The following is a 23,669-nucleotide window of genomic DNA, read 5'->3' as shown; positions in this document are numbered from 1 at the left end:
ATCCACAACACCGAAAGGTGTAGCCGGACGTGGACACAGGGTTAAAGGAACCCTCAAAATCCATGACCAGCAAAGCCGCGCAGTTCCGTAACTACTTCCCAGTAGTTAGTTACTTATTAAAACATCTGACTCACTTTATCTGTAACTGGTTCCTTCTTGACTATCTGTGGATGCTTGGCCCTGGAATTTCATTTTGTTTTCCCCATTGACCAATCCTGTCCCTGGAAACACATAATATCAAACACCTCTTTGCCTCAGTAGCTACCCTTGCGCATTGTTCTTCATGTATTCAGCGGTAGAGTGTAGGAAATAGGGAGCCTTTCCTTATGTGGTCGATGCCCTAAGCCCTTCACTGGTCTCTTGTAATGTAGTGTAGTTTCTACAACCCATGCCCCCTCCCCCCCCCCCCCCACCCCTTTTTCTTTCTCTCAAGCTCGTGCTCTCCCTGTTCTCAGCCATTTACTGTCTTAAGGACCTTGCTTCACTAACTCCATCACATTACTAATTTCACAGGCCCTTGATTCGTCACCTTAACTCTCTGGTCCAATCATGTGGCACCTGTGGCTGCTTTTATCACACCCAAGTTCTTTTGTTACTGTATTCCTTTCAATATTGTTTCCAAGAAATGGATTTTCATTGTGGACAAGACAATATATCCAAATCTGCAGAGACTTCTAACTACATTCCAAAACAAAAATCTTACACAAAGCTACAAAACATTTTACATGGATTCAACTAAATTGGGCCAGAAACTGTTATTGATTCACTATGAATGCTGAAACACTATAGAATGATAACATATACAGCCACTTTATTTCCTTTCATGTAAATCCAAGCCAACATAATGCTTCTGACTTAAAAGAAAAAAAGTAAGCCACAGCAGCTCTTGTGAACAGTGAAATCACAATCTGAACCACATCAAATGAATACCTGTGAGGTGATTAACAGGTTCAGTCAGCTCTTGAGTAATAATGTCAATATATTTGGGCAGCTAGAAAGGAACACTGAACTACTGAAATGAACTATGCACCACATTGTTTACATAATGGACTATAAAATTTGTGTGTGTGTGTGTGTGTGTGTGTGTGTGTGTGTGTGTGTGTGTGTGTGCGCGTGCGCGTGCGTGTGTGTGTGTGTGTGTGTGTGTGTGTGTTGATCTGCAAAGAAATGTTTAAGTCTGAAGCTTTAACTATTGTATTTATTTTGTCTGGACAGTTACAAAACTGAACAACAGCAGGAGAAGTTACCGTCACCATTCTCAAAATATTCAACTAACGTGAGGGTACATTGCACAGGTAGCTCAAGCACAGGGTAAAAATCAAAATACAAGACATTAATAAGAGGTTCCCAAACTGGATTATTACAAACCAGCACTCAATATGGCATGCAGCATGATTATCTGCACAGCCTAAGGCTTAGCTGTTCACTTTTTACAGGTGACCACAATGAATAGTTGGTAGAAAGATTAAGGATTTTATATTTTTATTAGAAACCATTAATATTCAAGAACAACACTACCAAAGTTGTAAATGAACTTGGCATGTCAGTAATAAATAATCTGCTCAATAAAGGGAAATCAAAGTATCTCACATTATTGCACAACTGCACTCAACACATGGTAGTCTGTGCTGTAAACAAGTTATAAAATACTTTGTATTGTTCTAAACTCTCCACAAAACTTGGGGAAAGCAAATACTCAGTGGAATGTGTAAACTGCAAATATGTCCTTTTTGGCAAAGTTGCCTCACAATCCAAGAGACATTCTCAAGATGATTCAGTGCTGATGGACACTGGAGGCAAGTAATGGGCTCTAATCTGTGCATGCAGATGAGCAACTTCTGGATCCTCTTTCTCCAATGTTCGTATTAACTGCACAAACTGCACAATGCCTAAGAAGAAAGAAAGAAATTAATATCGCATATGTATAGACAGAATTATTAGTGAAGTTAACGAATTTTCATCCTCAAATGGGAGAACAGAATAAAATTTTAAAATGGTGAAGTATAAAAACATGCAATGCTAGATGTGTTAAGTATGGTGTCAGTATCCTTTTTAACCAGTTAAGATACTGGCTGATAGCAGTGCATATCATCCACTCACTATAACTTTTCATTTCTATTTGTTTCTACCCAGACATGCTATTTTCTAATGAAAGTCAGGAAAGTGCTGCATGTGAATGTACAAAACAAGTAACAATGTCCTAACATCAACTGTCATACATCTCACTGTTCGTGTGCAGTTTGCAACATTACTGTTTTGAAACACCGTGGCTTATACTAATACAATGTGACTTTTCCTCTCTGGTTACAATGATGTTGTCTTAAGTGATTATTTTTTTCCAAAAATGGTATATGGGAAGACAGTTCATATTGTTAGAGATGAACACATTGCAAAGTGCTAGGAAGCTACAAAACAACATAGTTTTGTTACTTTAACAAAGCCAACCACCAGGTTTGCAAACTATTGTAACACTTCTCAGAAAACAGTCCAAGAAACAAAAAGTAAATTAGGCTAAGTTGCTATAATGAAGGAAAGAGCTTCTTGTCAACTCTTGCAAAAATTGGAAACATTCAAAATATCACAATAAACATACCAATTTCAATAACCATATAATCAAATACATTAGTGAGGATTTTTATGAGAGACAATGTCATTCCTGCATATGTCAAACTCCTGACTTTTCTCATAGAATGACTTATCTTCCAATGGAAAGACAGCTTTAAAGAAATATGGTATACGTCATGAAAGTTACTATTAGAAGAAAAAACAAATACTGTAAACTGGAAGCAGCACTATTTGCAGAAAGCAAGGAAATTAATTACTGATGGTGGATCACTATTTTATTTCAATGAGACTTCAGTTGATTTTAACCTGACTCACAGAAAATGTTGGAAACATAGTGATGGTATAGGAATCACAAGCAGACATGGTGATTGTTGTACATTTTGGCCGACTATCACGCTTTGTTGAAAGGTTTGAATTAATTCACCACGGGCAGATAAACTGTGCTAATTTTGATAAGTGGGAAGAAAGTTATTCCCAGAATAGCTACACTGAAAACATGTTTTCTTGTCGTGTACAATGCTCCATATCATGAGAAACATATCTACAATCAAACATCAAAAAGTTTGCTTAAAAGATGTAAGCTCGATTATTTGAGGAACTTGGCATGACATGCAGATACACCCCAAGAAGACAGACGTGTTATTTTAACAAGCTATTGGCTAGCACTGGGCATTCAGCTGCCACACTACCACCATGCACATGTGATAGTAATGTGGTTAAGCTAGCTTGGCATCAAGTGAAAGAATATTGTGAGAGACAAAAATACAATGATGGTAACATGCCACTGAAAAGAGTACAGGACGGTGACTTAGAAAAGCATCCAACGTGTGACAGCGAACAATAATTGATCTTATTTTGTTCATGAAATACTAAAGACAGAAGATCACTATTGGCACAGAGACAAAATCATGGAAGACATCTTTAACAATTTTGTAATCAAATTTGAACAAGATGATATCAGAGAAAATGACACAAGCAACTTAGAAATAGCAGCAAGTCTAAAGATATGGGAGAGTTCCTCGCCACATTCGCCTCCTAAAGCATGTTAAGTTTACCAACATTTGTAGTTTAGGTTGTAGCATCGGAGACAGCTAGCATGTTCAGAAGATGCAAGGACTTAAATGGCTTTGTTGTTCATAGATAGTTTAATAAATGCATTAACAATGGTGAGAAATTTACTGGATGGAATGCTGATCACTCTGGGCGAGACTTATGAGCGACACAACAAAGAATCGCTGCCAGGGGTGTAGTGGTAGTTCTTCAGCCTTGGCACACGGGTTGGCAAGTGAGATGGTTCTGTATGCAGATGTTGCCAGTTCGATCTCTTTATGTTGGATAGCATCGATCATATTTAGATTCAGAGGTCTTGCTGATCAATACATTTGACACACATGATCTAGCAGGGATAACACAATGCTTTTGTAAAACTGAGCATGTATATTATCTGTACCCCGAGATCAGTGAATAGGGCAGTTTAAGATTGAGCGCCTATTTTTAGATCTATTAGATGTGGTGACCAAGACAGCTTTTAATCACATATAAGTCCAGGAAACTCATCAAATAATTTACCTCCAAAAAGGGAGACTAATTGTATATGTAGTTTGAGCAGGAGCAATTTGGACCACAATGCATAATGAATTTGTGAACTGCTCTGCATCCCACATTATGTTCAACAGGGTATGGATGATGTTCTCAGCTTCCGCTGCGAGGTGCCACATATTGTAATGGATTTCGATGGTATCAGATGCAGACAAGGTCTAGTCCTGCTCTCACTTGGAGAAGGTGCAGCTGGTAGAGTTGGTCACTATTGGAAGCAGTTGTTATTGCATAGACAGGAAACTGGTGCCTGCCAGGCAGTTGCAGTTATCTATATACAATGTTATGCCACAGTATGGGTTGCATCCCTCAGGTTCAATTCCAGGCTACTGCCTCTAAGGGGTTCCTCCAACCTCACCCAAAAATCCCTCTGATGGTCTTGCATACTATGCCTAATTTTGTGGAAAGATTTATGAACTACAGCAACACAAACTGTAATATGTTTAGGCTCTCCTTTGTAAATCAATGTCAGTTGATGAAGACTGCTCAATAACCTGCCACCGAGTACATAAAATTGCTCAATCAGAAGTCCTCGCAAGTGGCCTGAAGACATTGGAGTGGATGGAACAGCAGAAAGACCTATGTTTATAATTTGAAATTGACACTGCAAGTCTGACAACCACCTTTTGGGCAATATTTGATCTGCTAGTCATATCCACATTAGGAAAGGGTCACTTGAGGTCCTCATGATGGGTTGGTTGGTTGGTTTGGGGAAGGAGACCAGACAGCGTGGTCATCGGTCTCATCGGATTAGGGAAGGATGGGGAAGGAAGTCGGCCGTGCCCTTTCAGAGGAACCATCCCGGCATTTGCCTGGAGTGATTTAGGAAAATCACGGAAAACCTAAATCAGGATGGCCGGACCCGGGATTGAACCGTCGTCCTTCCGAATGCGAGTCCAGTGTCTAACCACTGCGCCACCTCGCTCAGTCCTCATGATGGGGATAGCATATTAGGGATCAACAACAGAATGGCCACCAGCACTGAAATGTGAGATCTGTCCAATATCTGTAATATTTGGTTTTTGTCTCTGCATAAAGCTCTAATCTGGAAGCATATAGTGATGGGGCTCTACCTCACATTGTCAGCATGAAAATCTTTTTAGATGAGTCTCTGACACAAAAACAAAGTAACACCTCTTGTGTTGAGAGTCTTAGTTCCTCCGACAAAATCCTGTATCCGTTAAAATAATAATAATAATAATAATAATAATAATAATAGAAGTAATCTTAAAGATACTCCCCCCCTCCCCCCCCTTGTTTCATTTTCCTACTGACGCTATGAGATGGCTCTGATGTTTAAGGCATTCATTAAGGTGCTAGTTAGTTCTCTCAGGCAAACTTCAGTATTCACGTGATCTGTTAACTGCAGTTACTCGGATTCCTCTGAAAGGGCTAGAGAAATATGAGCTAATACCTGTGAGCTGATATTTTTGAATATGTCTCCTTGAAAGATAATGATGTAGCCTTTCTTTCAATAAGGAGACACACTTATTGGTCATCTTTTCTCTCTTTTTTTCTGGGGGGGGGGGGGGGGGGGGCGGGGGTGTAACTGGCCTGGTAGTTACTGGAGAGAGACACTTGAGTATTTGCATGAGCAAGTGTAGAAATTCAATTGCTGTTATCCGCATAAAAGCATTGACTTTTAAAACTGGTTTCCAATGGTGCAACAAATGATTAGTGAACTCTGGATGCTGTGTGTGTGTGTGTGTGTGTGTGTGTGTGTGTGTGTGTGTGTGTGTGTGTGTGGTTTGAGGTTTTCGGGTGCTAAACCTCAAACCACACACACACACACACACACACACACACACACTCACACTCTCTCTCTCTCTCTCTCTCTCTCTCTCTCTCTCTCAGCATCCAGACTTCACTAATCATTTGTTGCAGCTGAGTAGCATTTAATAGCTTTTCAGCATCATCATATGATGCACATTTAATTCTGGATTTTTTTACACTGCAACTTAAACATGAAAGAGCTTGCTCAACACTGAGTGTTCCCTGCCAAGGCATGACATTCCGTGCCTCATTTCCTGCAAGTAGTACTGGTTTTGCACGCAATTTTAGTATGAATGTACTTCCACCACATAAAGCATTGCACATACAGGTTAATTCTTATTAATGTTTAAAAAATCCCAAACTGACATACGTGACGCTGAAACAATTTAATATAAAGCTACAAATGTCGGGAAATACCCCAAAATTGGATGACAAACCTTGAACGTATGACTTCACCAGATGACTTATCTCACCACATGTGCTGTGTTGGGGACTATTGATTTATCACACCTGACCATCCAACCCAAGTCAAGTAGTCACACTGGTGTGGCTCGTGTGGCTCCCGGCCTACCTACACTACTTTAGCACTAGGGCTCATGGTTCGAGTCTTGCATCAGGCAGACAGATTTTTTTTTTTTTCTGCTCATTGTTTTAGACATTTGTGTGTTTGTACTGAGATAAGATTTATTATTTTATTCACCAGTCTCGCAGTCTCCAGTGGTTAGTTGCAAAGTATATCACAACAAAAACCTGTTGTATAGCATCACAAGTAAATAAGCATAAGCTTCCAAACTGTACTGCTACCAATAAATGACCTACATGTTCTTTACTAAAAAAGTCCGTATACAAAAAAAGTGACAAAAGGAAGGAAACACAAAACAAAAGCCTTTGTTTGGTTTAAGTGAAGACAAAAATTTTCTAATTTCTACATTTACAACAGATCACATTTACAAAAGGTGATAGAAAACACAGTATGCTACTGGTGAGGGCAGGATCAACAAGCCCAATCACTGCACATGGAGTGAAGTAGGTTATATGGTGATGTCACACGTTCAACACTTGCTATCCACTTTTGGTGTGTTTCCCAGACATTAGCAGTCTCTTGTGTCTTATATTAAATTACTTGTCTCAGCAACATCTACATCACTTTGGGGGTTTTTAAACATTAAGACGACTCCCCCCCATACATGAGCATAAATTCAAGTGAATAATAACTGGCTTTAAAAGTTAAGGTAAAGCAAAAAATTAAAAATAATGGCTCCAGTTTTCTCCAAACTGATATTCATTCTGTCTATCGCCCAATTACCTGCACACCGTTACCAGCCTATTCTGACAGTAAATTGACTGGATATAAGTGCACTATATCTCTGTAGGATACTACTACACAGCTACTATTTAATATTTTATGTAGCTCAACAACCACAGGGTATTCACCAAGCTTCTTGGCTTTAAGACGTTTAGCCACATTTATAGAAGTTGCAGAATGAACTGGTATAGTGCCACTTTAAAATATCTGCAAAGATTTGCATACATGGGCTGCATTTTCTAAGGGTTTCTGAATACTAAGAGGAGAACAACTAAATTCCCATCTCTACCCCTCCATATTGAATACATACTATCCCCCACTGAATCCCATTACTTACACCCACTACGACAAAAGATTGTTCGCAACATCTCTTTGCTTTGTTGAGTATTAATCCCTACCACTTGCATGGACATTCCACTGGTAGATCTAAGTTTTTAAATGAACATCCCATATCTGATTCAGCAAACTGCTAGAGAAATTGGTTTTGAGCCTAACAAATTCCCGTGCATGTGACTAAGTTTACTATAACGGACATGCAGCAGGTATCACAGATGTGACCCACTAATTGCTGTTTTGCCTCAACACCTACCCTGCTCATCCCATTTCATCAATACACAGCGTAACTTGAGGATCATGCTTCAGAGACGTTTGGACATCATCATGATCAGGACAGTTTAGCCAAGGACCCAACTCTTCATGTCACAGCACTCTACTGTCATATTCAGCAAATGTGACTAAAGCAGGTCCAGAATTTACTATAAATAGATTGCTGAAGGACAGCATGCAACTGAGACCTGGAGCACAAATAATAGTTGAAAAAGGCAAAAATGTCATCAGAAAATATAGGCTACTATTTGTTACAGGCAGTCACAATTAATTGAACACTGAATGACAAATTGAAACCTCCAATCCAGATGAATATGTGCCAAACAAAGTAACAAAAGATAGTGAAATCTCATTTTGGTTTACTTGTACCATATGGCAAATGTTACAAAAACATACTACTACACTCATGGGACAAAAGAGATTGGAGGGAAACAGAGAGAAAGTCAATAGCAACTCTATCCAGAAGAAATACTATTTATGAAGCCTTCAGTTATTCTCAAAGTAAGGTCCTGGCAAAAGGTCTACCATAAAAATCATACCGGCCATATGTAAAGTTGATGAATGGATCCAAACCTCCCATCAACTCTCTTGTGGTTAAGACGGCAGACAGAGAGCAAAAATATTAAATTAATGAATCAGGGTTTACCATACCAATGTCACACTGCAGCACAGACTCACGAGAGAGAGACCACAATTTCAGTATCCTCTGCTTTGAAAAACAATTATGACTGCTTAAAGCAAACAAGGCACCAGTCCCTAACATAGTTAGTTTTTACACTACACACTGCAGAATTAGCTACTTTTCTAGCCCATAGTTGCTAAGAACCTCTCATGCAACAGTCCTGCACTACTGGGGAAGTATGGAGGCCATTCCTGTTTACGAGGGAGGTTTGAAATTCTTGGAAAGGAATAAAAAAAAAGAAGTACTTACATGACTGAAACTTTTTTTGGTTTTCAATGTAGGCTCCTTATAGATTAATGCTCTTGGTCCAAGATGTTCCAGTGCCTTCATCCCATCTCAAAAACGAGTTTCCTCTAGGCCAAAATAGTTGTCAACTCCAGCTATCAATTCTTCATTTGAAGTGAATCTTTGTCCACCAAGAAAAATTTTCAGTTTTGGGAAGAGATCGTAGTCTGTCGGAGCCATATCAGGTGAATAAGGTGGGTGTGGTAACAATTCATACCTTAGTTCCTGTAATTTTGCCATGGCGACGGCATGTGTGCAGGCACGCATTGTCAAGAGTCGCGGCACCCATCTTGAAGATAATTTTTTCATTTCTAATTCTTCAGTTAAAATGTGATATATCCTTTCAGATGACATCTGGCAAGCATGAGCTACTTCACCCGCTTTCAATCGGTGATCCTCCATGACCATTTTGTGCACTTTTGCAATGATTTCTGGAATACTGACACATCTTGGCCAACCACTGTGCAGCCGACCAAATTTAAATTCAAGTTATCCACTTGGCAACAGTTGAATATGAAGGAGCAGAGTCCCCCAGTGTATTCTGGAAATCAGCATGAACATTCTTTGCTTTCATACCTTTTTTTTATGAAGTACTTAATCACTGCTCGAATATCGATTTTTTCCATCTTCACAAATCAGTATGTGGGAACAACAAAAAAGCCACATCACCACCACAGCTCTCTTCCAAGAGCACAGACGTGGCACATATCTACATGCAACAGTCCGATGAATACCACTTGAACAACTCGTTGCGATAGTGTTGCCCTCTCATGGTCATTCTGAGAACTTTTCAAACCACACTCAGAAGAAGAGTAAAAGATCAGGGACTCAGAATTACAGACCAGTACTGTTAACCTCCATCTGTTACAAGATACAAGAGCATATTCTACTCTCAAACACTGTGACAATCCCCATATCTCAAAAAGCCTGCATTGATTCAGGAAATACCTTGTTTGCTTTGGCCATACATATCATTTCGCAAACAACAGATGAAGGAGAATAGATATACTCTGTCTTCCCAATTTTTCGAAAGGCTTCAAAAATTTTGCCACATCATTGCTTACTAACCAAGGTAACTTTGTAAAAAGTATATTTGAGTAGCCCAGATGCTAAAGTTGCTAAACGCATTTTTGGTCGATTTTAAGATGAGCACACTGACATACAGATTTTTTCACCGCCTACACGATGGAATAGATTTCAGGGAGCAAAACCTGCTGTAAATGGCTGAAAATGGCTGTCAAAAATCGTGTTTAGATGCAAAATCCCATTTGATGTCCAACATTTGCAAAACCCGCCAAGTTCAACAGGGATGGGGGTCGCCATCCTATGTCCGGATTCAAATCATGCCAACTGACATCAGACTTACCTATCTATATTATATTTTAGTTTGTTGAGATTGGGTGGGATATTTTTCTTATCCAGAGATACATTGGCTGAGCTGTAGCGAACACTTACACAACACTGAAGCTCTCACTGCTGACGAGTTGTCGAAATATACTGCGGTAAAGGTAGTTCAGCTGGTCACCAGGATGATTGTTGACATATTTACGTGAGTGTTTCTAAGAAAATGAGTGGTTTTGTGGACAGTTTAAATGCAGAAGATGGTACAAAGGAAGTGAGAGTAATTGAAATAACATGAAATCTTCGAGAAATCAAACACGTAACAACAGTTTAAATGTCCAGAATGGGTCCAAGGGCGATGGTCCCTCCCAGAAAAGGAAGTGGTGTTCTGCTCAGTGGAAACGAACAGAAAGATAACAACATGAAAATTATTATTAAAGCAATGTTATGGTGACATTTCCACTGTCGAGAAGCCAAATATCATTTTCTCTCAAAGTGAAAGCAAAAAGATTTGTCTAGTTCATGGTCAGCCCTTCTACAATTCTGAAGTTGGAGAGGGGAAGAGCATCAAGAAGAGGGGAAAAAATTTCCAGCAAAGGTAAAAGGCCCAAGATCAATCATAGCAAGCAAAGAAGTTACAAAAGCCAAACTTGAAGAGATCATAAAGCTTTTGGAGCTACATTTCAGTGGAAACTGCGTGACCAAAGATAAACTCAAATTCTACACTGAAGTGTCAGACTAGCATGAAGGCACTCCTGGAGTCGCTCCAGCCACTGCCAACACTCAGAACAAGGAAGATGCCAGAAGCGATTTTGAGTTGATCGACAGTGTTGGGGCCGGTGTCATTCAAAAGCAATTATCAGCCTATTTCATTTTCTAGAACTTTTTGTCATTGTTTCAACTAAGATGCAATTTTCCACCAATTTTATCATTTTCTAAAATTTTATCAATGTTTTATTAAGATACAATCTTAGAGCTTATTATATTTTCTACAATGTCTTGTGATATCAAAAGTACAATGGTGAAAAAAAAAAAAAAACTTTATGGTAAACATTCATTTCTGTTCTCTTTTCGATGTTAAATAAATCAGTTTTTTCCAGTAAAATAATATCACCTTTGTATTTTTATATGCCGATTTTGAAGAACCTTTAGATTTCTCTTTGAAATGAAATGTATTTTGTTTACATCCGCAATAATTACATTCCATCCTTCTCTCATTCCTAACATATCACCAAATAGCTGGTTTTGCAACCAAATGTTGTTTCGTAATTGGACTGAAACATTTGCAAAACCAGCTTATTACATAAATATGGTGCAAAAACCATTAGGTCAATATTTCACTTAATGTATAAGACATAATCATTTAGCGGAGATGCAGAGTCACGATAGGCACAATACAAAGACTCACATCTTCAACCTATTACGCAGAACCTATCCTCCTATATAAAAGATACCAACCATTTCCTTGACCGACTCTCCACAGTTCCTTTCCCTTTACCACATGGTGCCCTGCTCTTCACTGTTGATGCCAACCTCCAAGTACACCAACATTCCTAATGCCCATGGCCTTACTGCTATCAAACACTACCTTTTCAGACGCCCTATGGATTCCAAACCAACAACCTCCTTCCTAGCCTCCATGACAAACTATATCCTCACCCACAATTACTTCTCCTTCAAAGGCATTACCTACAAACAAATCCGCAATACGGCTATGGACACCAGCATGGCACTATCCATGCTAACCTGTTCATGGGCCATCTAGAGGAATCCTTCCTAAAAACCCAGAATCCTAAACCCCTCACCTGGTTCATGTTCATTGATCACATCTTTGCTATCTGGATAGAAGGTGAGGTCACCTTATTCACATTCCTCCAGAACCTCAACAACTTCTCCCCCATTTGCTTCACCTGGTCCTACTCCACCCAACAAGCCACCTTCCTAGATGTTGACCTCCACCTCAGAGATGGCTACATCAGTACCTCTGTCCATATCAAACCTACAAACCACCAGCAATACCTTCACTTCGACAGCTGCCACACATTCCATACCAAGAAGTCGCTTCCATACAGTCTAGCTACCCATGGTCGTCGCATCTGCAGTGACGAGCAGTCCCTCTCTAAATACACCGAGGGTCTCACTGAAGCCTTCACTGACTGTAATTATCCTCCCATCCTTGTACAAAAATAAATCTCCCGTGCCTTATCATTCCAGTGTCCCATCACCTCCCAAAGTCCCACAATCTGGCCACAGAGGAGCATTCCTCTCTTAACTCAGTACCATCTGGGACTGGAGCAACTGAATTACATTCTCTGCCAGGGTTATGATTACCTCTCATAGTGCCCTGAAATGAGAAATGTCCCACCCACTATCCTTCCCACCCCTCCTACCGTGGTATTCCGCCGTCCACCGAACCTACACAATATACTCGTCCATCCTTACACAACCCCTGTTCCCAATCCCTTACCTCATGGCTCATACCCCTGTAATAGACCTAGATGCAAGACCTGTCCCATACAGCCTCCTACCACCACCTACTCCGGTCACTAACATTACCTATCACATCAAAGGCAGGGCTACTTGTGAAACCAGTTAAGTGATCTACAAGCTAAGCTGCAACCACTGTGCTGCATTCTATGTAGGCATGACAACCACAAAGCTGTGTGTCCACATGAACAGCCACCAACAAACTGTGGCCAAAAAACAAGTGGGCCACCCTGTAAGTGAACAAGCTGCCAAACATGATACCCCTCATCTCAATGAATGCTTCACAGCCTGTGCCATATGGATCCTTCCCACCAACACCAGCTTTTCTGAATTGGGCAGTTGGGAACTTTCCCTGCAATACATCCTACGTTCCCGTAACCCTCCTGACCTCAACCTTTGTTAGACACTGTCCTCACCCATCCAGACCCCCTCCCTGTTCCCATTCCAGCACTGCACAGCCGTCATTTCACCGCCACACCCTGTCTTTTAATTTATTTTTATTTCTCTCCTTTCCGCTACTTACCCCCTCCGCACCTTCTCTCCTGCTCTCCGTCTAAACTGCTGCACTTCACTGTCTGCCACTCCCACCGTACTATCCCTCCCCCTCCCCACCCCTGCTTCCTCCTTAAACACACAGTTGCCACTCCCAGCATGCACTGGTGCTGCTGCTCACAGTGTAGTTTCAGCTCTCTGAAACTGTAGATGTGTGTGCAAGTTGCGCTTGTGTGTGTGTGTGTGTGTGTACTGCTGATGAAGGCCTTAATGGCCGAAAGCTATGACTGTGTGAATCTTTTTACTGTGCCTATCACGGCTCAGCATCTCCACTATATGGTGAGTAGCAACTTTCCTTCTCTCGTATTGTTACATTCCATCCTGGATTTTCCATTGTTTGATTTTTGAAACATAATCATTTTCGATTTGAGCCTTTAATATTGAGTAATTAATCATTATTTTACTTACTTTAACTTTATTAGCTTGGCTGGGATGAGTTTTTCGCAATTATCTCAGTTTCACTTATCAAGCAGTTAGCGGCTTTTGCATCTGGGTTACTCATTTGTAAATACCTATTGATTTTATATATATTTCACAATCAAGTATGTAAATTGGACATAAAATTTCAATTAGTAATAAAGGAAGATTGGTTGTCTTTAGATGTATTACTGACAAGTGATATCAAATAAGATGGTCACTTAAAATCAGTATTAAGGAAGTCAAATGAAAGGTTTATTGCAGGGATACTATAAAGGAAATTACATGCAAAACCAACAGTTCTAGAATATTATTCCTGTGTTAGGAGTTCTTATCAAGTAGGACTGGCGATAGATATTGAATGAATTCAGAGATGTTTTGCTAGGATCAGAATATGTCTCTCTTGGTCTGAAGGTCCCAGGTGACCATCACTGATTTTGCTGAAACTTTGTGTGAACATTCGCACATGCTTCCACTGAACATAGGCAAAGATTTACTTTACCCAATATAATACTTCTAGAGATACAGTCATTTTTTGGATCCCTAAGCGCAACTATCTAAATTCACTACTGAGCCTTTCACAATTGTCAGACACAATATTTCTAGCAATGTTTTCTTGAATGAAACAAAATTATGCCACCTTGTACAAGTTTTTGCACTCTCTTAAATGATATAATAAAGACAGTTTTCTTGAGCAGTTTTCATATGGATAATGTGAAGCAAATTTGGCCAAAAAAAATAGATGCTTTTGGGAAGGAGGGGGATGTGTAATGTTAGGTTTATGTCTTTTTACGTTTCCACAACTAATTTCAGGATAAACCTGAAACATAATAAATTATCAAGACAAGGCTGTAGAAGATAAAATTTCATTCTCCTACCGCTTTCCAATAGTTTACAAACTGAAGGCAAAGTTGACAATTTTTGTAGAAAGACCAAAAAAGGCTGCTTTTAGACCACTTTTATTAAAAGGAATCTTTGGAATTTCTTTTTGAAGGTTTTCATTAGAAAGATCATGTTCCAAACCACCTAAAAAACTTGATTTGCTTTTGTAATGTGTGCAGTGAAGGCCCTAAAAAAGACGAGGTGGAGATACATTTAAAATACACCCCTATTCTGCTGGTACTCAAATCTGACGTATTTTATTATGTCCTACAATTGTTTAGTACCCTCTGTGGAAAGTAATATCAAAAGCCTTGATGACTAGGAAGTGAGATCAAGTCCAAACTTAGGTGCAGGGGGGGGGCATGTCTTTTGGTGCAAATGCTGACAACAAATTTCAGCCTGTTTCTCTGCTATGATAACTACAGAAACAAACAAGTTATAAACTCCAGAATTTAACTGTGCATTACCAAGGCAGTGGACATAGTAGTAAAACTGTTGCACAACAGCTACACCATACAATATATAAACTGCCTTCAAGTTTTACACCATCGTTACATTTTGTTAGTTCTGGGGAAGTTCATAAAATTCTGCCTGATGTTTCTTTGGAAAGAATTTATGTTGTACAGAATTTTGAGTATGTCTTTTTATCCTGGAACGGTACTGACATTCCAGTTTAAAGTACAGTATAATTTGAGTTCGTATAGTTCGTGGCTTATGTGAACTGACAAAAAATTGTGCAAATGTGTTACCATGGTCCACAGTGGCTTAAGCACTGCTGATTTCTTTTGAAGTGAGAAAACCAGCATTTCCATTGCCATAGGCACCACACAAAGTAGCTGAGCCACAGGAGCCACCAGTGGGTTTCTTTACCATAGGTTCCCAAGCCTGATATGGTTTTCTTTAGACAGGATCCCATGCCTGTTTTTACATTTCTTGAAGTGTCAGAGGGCAATGCTTGAAGAGCCTTCAAGCAGCTAGAATTTTTTACAGGTTTCATTAATTTGATATAGAATGCCATGAGGAAAACTATAATGCCAGCCAGACAATGTCACTCAGGGTGCTGGAGTAACTGTAATAATATGCTGTTCTGGAATCCACCACTCGTCACTCCTTGATGGCCCATAAAATTAATTTCCTGGGCAATCTGGGTGCATGAAGCTTATAAAAACATCCTTTTCCTCAGGAGTCTCAGATAAGATATTTCCACCATGTGTCTGCCTGTGTCTGTATATGTGGGGATGGATGTGTGCGTGAGTGTATGCCTGTCCTTTTTTCCCCCCTAAGGTAAGTCTTTCCGCTCCCGGGATTGGAATGACTCCTTACCCTCTCCCTTAAAACCCACATCCTTTCATCTTTCCCCCTCCTTTCCTCTTTCCTGATGAAGCAACCTTGGGTTGCTAAAGCTTTAAATTTGTGTGTGTGTTTTTTTTGTGTCTATCAACCAGCACTTTCTCAAATGAGATTTTCACTCTGCAGCGGAGTTTGCGCTGATATGAAACTTCCTGGCAGATTAAAACTGTGTGCCGGACCGAGACTCGAACTCAGGACCTTTGCCTTTCGCGGGCAAGGGCTCTACCAACTGAGCTACCCAAGCACAACTCACGCCCCGTCCTCACAGCTTTACTTCTGCCAGTACCTTGTCTCCTACCTTCCAAACTTTACAGAAGCTCTCTTGCGAACCTTGCAGAACTAGCACTCCTGAAACAAAGAGCACTTGCCCGCCAAACAAAAGCGCTGGCAGGTCGATAGACACACAAACAAACACAAACATACACACAGTGTCTGTGTATGTGTGGATGGATATGTGTGTGTGTGCGAGTGTATACCTGTCCTTTTTTCCCCCTAAGGTAAGTCTTTCCGCTCCCGGGATTGGAATGACTCCTTACCCTCTCCCTTAAAACCCATATCCTTTTGTCTTTCCTTCTCCTTCCCTCTTTCCTGACGAGGCAACCATTGGTTGCGAAAGCTAGAATTTTGTGTGTATGTTTGTGTTTGTTTGTGTGTCTATCGACCTGCCAGCGCTTTTGTTTGGTAAGTTTCATCATCTTTCTTTTTAGACATATATATATATATATATATATATATATATATATATATATATATATATATATATATAATAGAGGGAAACATTCCACGTGGGAAAAATATATCTAAAAACACAGATGATGTGACTTACCAAACGAAAGTGCTGGCAGGTCGATAGACACACAAACATACACATGAAATTCAAGCTTTCGCAACAGACTGTTGCCTCATCAGGAAAGAAGTAAGAAGAGGGAAAGACGAAAGGATGTGGGTTTTAAGGGAGATGGTAAGGAGTCATTTCAATCCCGGGAGCGGAAAGACTTACCTTAGGGGGGAAAAAAGGACAGGTATACACTCGCGCACACACACACACACACACATATCCATCCGCACATACACAGACACTGTGTATGTGCGGATGGATATGTGTGTGTGTGCGTGCGCGCGTGAGTGTATACTTGTCCTCCCGGGATTGGAATGACTCCTTACCCTCTCCCTTAAAACCCACATCCTTTCATCTTTCCCTCTCCTTCCCTCTTTCCTGATGAAGCAACCGTTTGTTGCGAAAGCTTGAATTTTGTGTGTATGTTTGTGTTTGTCTGTCGACCTGCCAGTGCTTTTGTTTGGTAAGTCTCATCATCTTTGTTTTTAGATATATTTTTCCCACGTGGAATGTTTCCCTCTATTATGCAGCATATTGTCCAGACCGGAAGTTTGATCCAATTTGCTTTCTCACTGAGAGCATCAATTCCAATAAATTAACTTTCATCAGTAAACGAGAAACTGGATGAAAGAAAAATGTATTACAAGAAGAGTGGTTTTTACATGGGCATACTAAAGCAGGAACTACAGGCAATTAACTGAGGGGACAACAATTCACTTCCATTTGAAGCACCATTTCTGGCTAAAATTATTGACAACAGTGAAGGAAATACACTCACATTCAGAAAAAACAGAGCACCTTGAATGACTTGAGATAGGGCATTCATATTCACTAGAGATTCATGTTAGTATGTTCTGCAGAAATGATTAGCATTTGAACCAGATCAGCCTGCAGGTTCAAGGTCAACCTCGATATCATGATGCAACACCACCTACCGGAAAAATATGCCTGCGCCTGTCATTGTAAGCACGAACCAAAGGTAACGGATCAGTGTGACTTGGTGAGACGTGCAGGACGCTTCACAGATGTATGCAAAAACTGTGCCATTAAATCAGTGGGTTTGAAAGAGGGCACATTATTGGCATGAAAGAACGAGATGCATCCATCCAGGATACTGCCACTTGTGTGGTTCTAAATGTTTCAGCAACGCAACAGGTGTGTGCAGAACAGTTCTCAGAAGGATGTACAACATGACGAGTTGGAGTCAGGCTGCACCACCCAGACCACCCCCGAGAAGATCAACGTCTCATCCGAATGTCATTGTGGGACAAATTTGTGTCCTCCCTAGCTCTGGCACACATTGGAACAATGAACACTTTGTACACTATCAGGGGATGAGAGCCCGTAGTCCTTTAAGATGGCATGGGTTACGTATGCGTCATCCACTTCTCCACCAAGGTTGCTTTCTTGAAAATGACTGCCACATTTTGGTTTGCCACAGACAGGGGAGCAGCATCACAGTTACTGAATTCACACAAGACATACAGTGCCAACTCTAGGCCTTATGGTGTGAGGTGATACTGGGTACAACCACAAATCACCGTTGGTGAGTGTCCAGGGCACTGTAACAAGTGTGACCTACATGAATGACATCCTGTGACCCTTAGCCATACCCTTCCTACACAACACCCCAGACAGTATTTTTCAGTAAAACAATGCACAACCACATATTGCAGCATGAACATGTATCTTCTTGATGTCAGCCTTTTGCCCTGGCCTGCCAGACCACCAACCTTGTTGTCAATTGAAAATGTGTGGGATATGTTGAAAAGACAGATGTCAACAACCACAAGTGAACTTTGGAACCAGGTGAATGCAGCATGGAACAAGTTAGTAGGGCCCATGGGGGACCCTGTGCCTACTAGGCAACAGGACATATGCTAACTGAGATGACAGAAATGCTAATCATTTCTTCAGAACATACTAATGTACATGTCCTGTGAATGTGTACACCAAATCTCGAGTCACTCAAGGTGTTACGTTTTTCCTGAACATGAGTGTGTATTAACATCTTACTCCAGCCACAATAATATGTTGCAACATTTATGAAACAGAGTGGGGTGATTGAAAATGTGTGTGGAACTTCCTCTGAGGAGAAGGAAACTTTAATATGCTTTATGCACCCACATGGCCCAGGAAATTCATTTTGTTGGCAATCAAGGAGTGACAAGTGCAGAGCTCCAGAACAGCACATTCCTGCAGTTGCTCCAGCATCCTCAGTGACTTCGCCTGGCAGGCAGTATAGATTTCCTCGTGTCTTAATTTTGCTGCCACCACTGTGTAGCTCCCATTATAGGATTACGTGAATAACATAAGAGATTGGGGAATATACAGAGGCATGCAGACTGTCATTTTTTCTTGCTGAATACTCAAACTGACTAGAACCAAAAGTCAATAATATACCCTCCTCTATGCATACTACAATGGCTTGCAGAGTAGAGATAGTCACTAACTGGAAATCTACTCAACAAGACAGACAAATGAACACCAGCTCTGAGAAAGGCAGATGATACGCGATGTGGGAAACTGACTGCAATATAACCAACCTGAGTATAATATTCCGTCATTGCCTAGGATTTAGGATGGAGTTTTACACTGGTCAAAATTGTTTTGTCACGACACTTGTATACTGAGTACAGGTAATGAGGCATTAACATCAACTGTTGCATAAAATGGAGAGCTTTTTTGCAGCAGTGTACTCAGACCAGGATGTGTCTAGAAATGATTTCCCAGTACACTCTTGTATTACTGGACAGTATAGTATAGCCAACAGTAAGAAAGTACACATTATTGAAGCTAGTCAATGTATTAGGATGTTCTTGTCAGTGTTTACACTGTTTTCTTGCTTGTGCATTAAAACTTCAACAATGATCACAATGTCAACTTCTTATCAATAGACAGTAGCAACTGTTAGTAACTGCTGTCTAAGCCGTGCAGCTCACAGGAACAGATATGCTAAAGGAACACAGACATATGACGAACTCCCATGGGGAAATTGTACCATTACAAGTAACGTAATCAATGAAGCAGCCAATGTGAATTCCATACGTACATGGTGAAGACTACATTTTATTTCATCTCACTGTGATGCTAAGTATATATGAACATTATAGCATTTTAGGAGACTGCAGGGTAATAGTGCATCAATCTCTTTACTGAGAGGCAGATTTCTTTGGTGCTCACCATGTTTGAGAACATGAAGAAATTCTGGCAATCAAGTGTCTCCCAAGCATGTGATCCCAACTGTTTAGCCAGGACCTACATATAGTATGTTTCTGGGCCAGAATCATTTGGGAGACACAAACACCATTTCCTTTATGGTTGGAAACCTATATGCTGAGCAATGCCAAGATAAACTATCCAACTTTTTCACTGTATGAAAGATCACAATGCTGCCATTCTGCTTTGTGCTTCGATCAGCAATATCAGCAAGGCTTTTTTTTCCCCCTAATGGAGGTTGTGGTAACAGACTGACACCTAGCATAGCTTAAGGAAGAGGTTAGGATGCAAGATCATGATTTAACTGATAGTTGGTGACCACATTATGACACTTTTTTTAAAAAAAATACATGTTTTGTCATTCCAATGAATCCCTGTTTTCAAATGTGGTCCCATATTTCCAAGTTTCTAATGTATCTGAAGGTACTGATACCAAGGACACACAACACCCACAAACTTCCGTATTTCTGAAGGGTTCCCAAAACTTCGACAGATAAAATACATGGGACTGAATACCACAGTTGTCAGAGGAGTTGACAGCACTGATGGTGCTAACTGACAAGTTGTATAGTATTCTACAATATTTCCACAGCAATTTGTATGTTAATCAGTACCTAGACTGAATAATTATACTTCCACTCTTCCGAGCCCATGCTTCATGGGTAAAAGAACACAGCACTTCATCTTTAAGCAACCTTGATATAACCAAATGATGGTTCAAGTGGAATAATAAGCATATGCCATCCACTCTGGCTAACCCTACACAAGGCAGCTGTGTACAAGTAAGAAAGACTGATATCATCCACATTTCAACCTCGAGGACAGTATCTCACAAAGAATACAAGCAGTTTTGCAATAGACAAGACTGGCTTTTTGTATCAACATATGTTGTAAATGGACCGAAGACAAATGCATTTTCTAAATTAAAGAGCTTGCGTCATACCATTACAAAATTTGTACTGCAAACAATATACATTTTCAGTATATTTTTGTATACAAAAACTAGATGCAGACAAGGTGTGCGACTTTCATAATGTATTAAATTAGAGCCAAGTATTGCTATTTACTCTAATATATAATCTAGATTCATGGGTCTCATATCTTCGTCGGCAGTATTATGGTAAATAACTGTCTCTGAAGCAGGCTGAAAGTTTTCAATTTGTTGATAACATAGACCATTGCTGTAACAGAGTGTGGAAGTTCATAAACATGTAGGGAGAGTAGAAATAGACTACAGCTGCCAAACCTAATGTCATATCAATTTCTTACCCTTCAGTATCAGTGAGGTCAATACCGCTTCTCAATACAGGTGACATACCAGCTACATTCATGACAAATTTCATGACAATGTTTTAAAGCATGTACAGCAGAACATAGTTAGAGATAGTTATATTAGTATGAACACTAAATAACTGCACAATATCAAACGTTCCTGTTCGTGATGGGATGTACAAAATATTACGTATCAATGAATGACAAACTTACCTTCTCTACCTTCCTGAAATCCATAATTTTTTATTACATCCATCTGTATTTGCAATACAATGGGGAAGACATACTGCATCATTTTTAACATATCGTTTCCGGCATTATCTTTCGCTTCTCCAAGTTTAACGGAATTTTCAGGAGAATCTAGTGCTTCCAAGACATTCGACAGTGCAACTGTGGTAAGAAAAGCATGATCGATATATGCATGTACCTTTAGTAATTAATAAATGTTTTAGGGCAAGGAAAGTGCCAATATTTAGCTGCATGTGGAAAATTACACAATTTAACCAACTTACCTCTGGCTTTCTCCGCTGTGAACTGAAAGGAGTTAGTTATCTGAGCACTGGCCATTATTATTTCCATACACTCCGCAAAATACTTGTTGAGGCTTTCCTCGTGTTATTGACGTGGAAACACAATATTCTATTTAGTCCATCCAGCAGACTTCGTGGGCGACGCAATTACAAATCTATCGAATGTCGCGGATTAAAAAACACATACGTCACAGTGTCACATTACAAACAAACACACCTTATGACTTCACAGGTCTGCCCGAATACACATACAAAACTATCAAACCTATATACTGACAACCATAACACTCTCGTTGACATTTCTAAATTTGACGCACATCATATGTCTTTTATTTTCATAGAGCACTAAATGACAAGCAACACCCTTTTTGGGAATGTCAGAGATTTTACACACAGTGTTTGTAGCAGTCCCTAGCGATGGCAGTGCTTTCAAATACGAAAAGCAGTTGCACTTTTAACATAAACCGAGGAATTACATTCATAAAATTTTCCATCGATGACTACTTCTTTGGGTACAATCAAAAGAAAGTTTAAAACTCCTCAAAGGCTTAGAGACGCAGAGCAATCATGTCAGATTTGTAAATCTGATCAATGAAAATGGATAAAGCGCCACAATTCTATCGACTAGCAAACCAGTTGTTATTATTATAGCCCAGTGGTTTCCAATTAAACTTAAAGAACACTGTGTAAGGGCATCAAACAGAAAATGAAGAAAAAAAACACAAATTTGTAACATTGGAATTCGAAAAGGGCTGCTTCACTCAGACAGCTATTTATGCACTCAATGATTGGATAAATTTTTTAATGATAAAATATCAGCAGTTGGAATCTTCAGCGGCGTTTCGAATAGTTGATCACAAAAGTACACAGAACACACAAAACTACTGTACTGGTACCTTCATAAATTTGTGAACTGTTTCAGTATGTTATTGTTTTCCTTCTAAGTCTTTGATCTTACATCACTACCACAGTCTAACATTTTACTACAGTTAATTTCCATTCTTACTTTCATATTTGTGCTACTGAGTTTTTCTTACACTATATGAAGGTCGTTTGCAGTCAAAGAAAAGATAATTTGGTTTTCTGAATGTAAGAGCTTCAAATATTTGTGTAAATATTCCTTTGATCCCATAGTGACTGAATGATAGTGACTTAAAACTCTTTTCTCTGCAACTAGCTATTTTCCATAGACTATACTGTCTGAATATTTTAATTCTCCAATAGTTTTATCATCTCTGCAACAATATGTTTACCATATATGTCCCTATATGTAGGACATTGTTTTGTTCGCATTTATTTATATGTTTACTTATTCATTCATTCAACGACAAATTTCTTTGTATACACATAGTACATGCATTATTTATAATAGAGGTACATAAGAAAATGGAAAAAAACAGGGTATAAATAAGAAATCCATAACAGAAATATACATATACACATTTTATCACTGCATTACATAAAGCAGAAGAGCCTGCTTCAAACAAGAGAAATGAATTATAACACTCCTCCAATAATACAACTGTGTCAAATGCTTAACTGAGATCTATGAAACTGTCTGTTACTTATTCTCCTCTAGCTTATGTTCCTTTTCCAGATCTGAAACCAAATAGTTCTTTGCACAGAAGTTGTTATTTATTTAAATAACCCATTAGTCGGTTTTTATAACAATTTCTATTATTTTTGGAAAGGAAGACAGTAATGAAACTGCTCTGTAATTCTCTGCATTTTCTGCATCACCGTTTTTTATGTGTAGGAAGAACTTTTGCCTGCTTTAAATAATCAGGCAAGCCAACCTGATGAGAATGACTCATTTAAAATGTCTGTCAGGGATACTTTTACGCTGCTATGCATTCTTTTTGTAGACACATTGGAACTTTATCTAGTCCCGCGGACATTTTACTCTTAAACGTATGTACAATCCTACTGATTTCCTTGCCAGTGGTGGGTAGCGGCATCATTGTTTCA

At 39.5% G+C, this 23,669-nt stretch overlaps 1 protein-coding gene across 1 annotated transcript; it reads right to left on the bottom strand.

Annotated features, from left to right (window-relative positions):
• Positions 1-1,178: 1,178 nt before the first annotated feature.
• LOC124595289 (protein C10) lies at positions 1,179-22,060 on the bottom strand. The gene is made up of 3 exons (XM_047133972.1): positions 21,684-22,060; positions 21,385-21,561; positions 1,179-1,889 (listed from the first exon to the last, which is right to left on the bottom strand). Exons 1-3 carry the CDS (start codon positions 21,748-21,750, stop codon positions 1,765-1,767), a joined length of 369 nt encoding a protein of 122 aa, XP_046989928.1. The 5' UTR covers positions 21,751-22,060; the 3' UTR covers positions 1,179-1,764.
• Between the last annotated feature and the right edge of the window lie 1,609 nt (positions 22,061-23,669).

Source organism: Schistocerca americana, chromosome 2 (assembly GCF_021461395.2).
Source record: "Schistocerca americana isolate TAMUIC-IGC-003095 chromosome 2, iqSchAmer2.1, whole genome shotgun sequence".
Lineage (NCBI taxonomy): Eukaryota > Metazoa > Arthropoda > Insecta > Orthoptera > Acrididae > Schistocerca > Schistocerca americana.
The sequence above is the reverse complement of the archived record's forward strand: the minus strand, read 5'-3'. Positions and strand labels throughout refer to the sequence as shown.

What these genes read in the sequence shown, in the direction of transcription:
- LOC124595289 (XM_047133972.1), bottom strand. Translation starts at nt 21,750, where the DNA reads ATGGAAATAATAATGGCCAGTGCTCAGATAACTAACTCCTTTCAGTTC. An exon ending in CACAGCGGAGAAAGCCAGAG is followed by an intron (nt 21,562 to 21,683) that starts GTAAGTTGGTTA and finishes TTCTTACCACAG; the next exon opens with TTGCACTGTCGAATGTCTTG. An exon ending in ATTTCAGGAAGGTAGAGAAG is followed by an intron (nt 1,890 to 21,384) that starts GTAAGTTTGTCA and finishes CTTTCTTCTTAG; the next exon opens with GCATTGTGCAGTTTGTGCAG.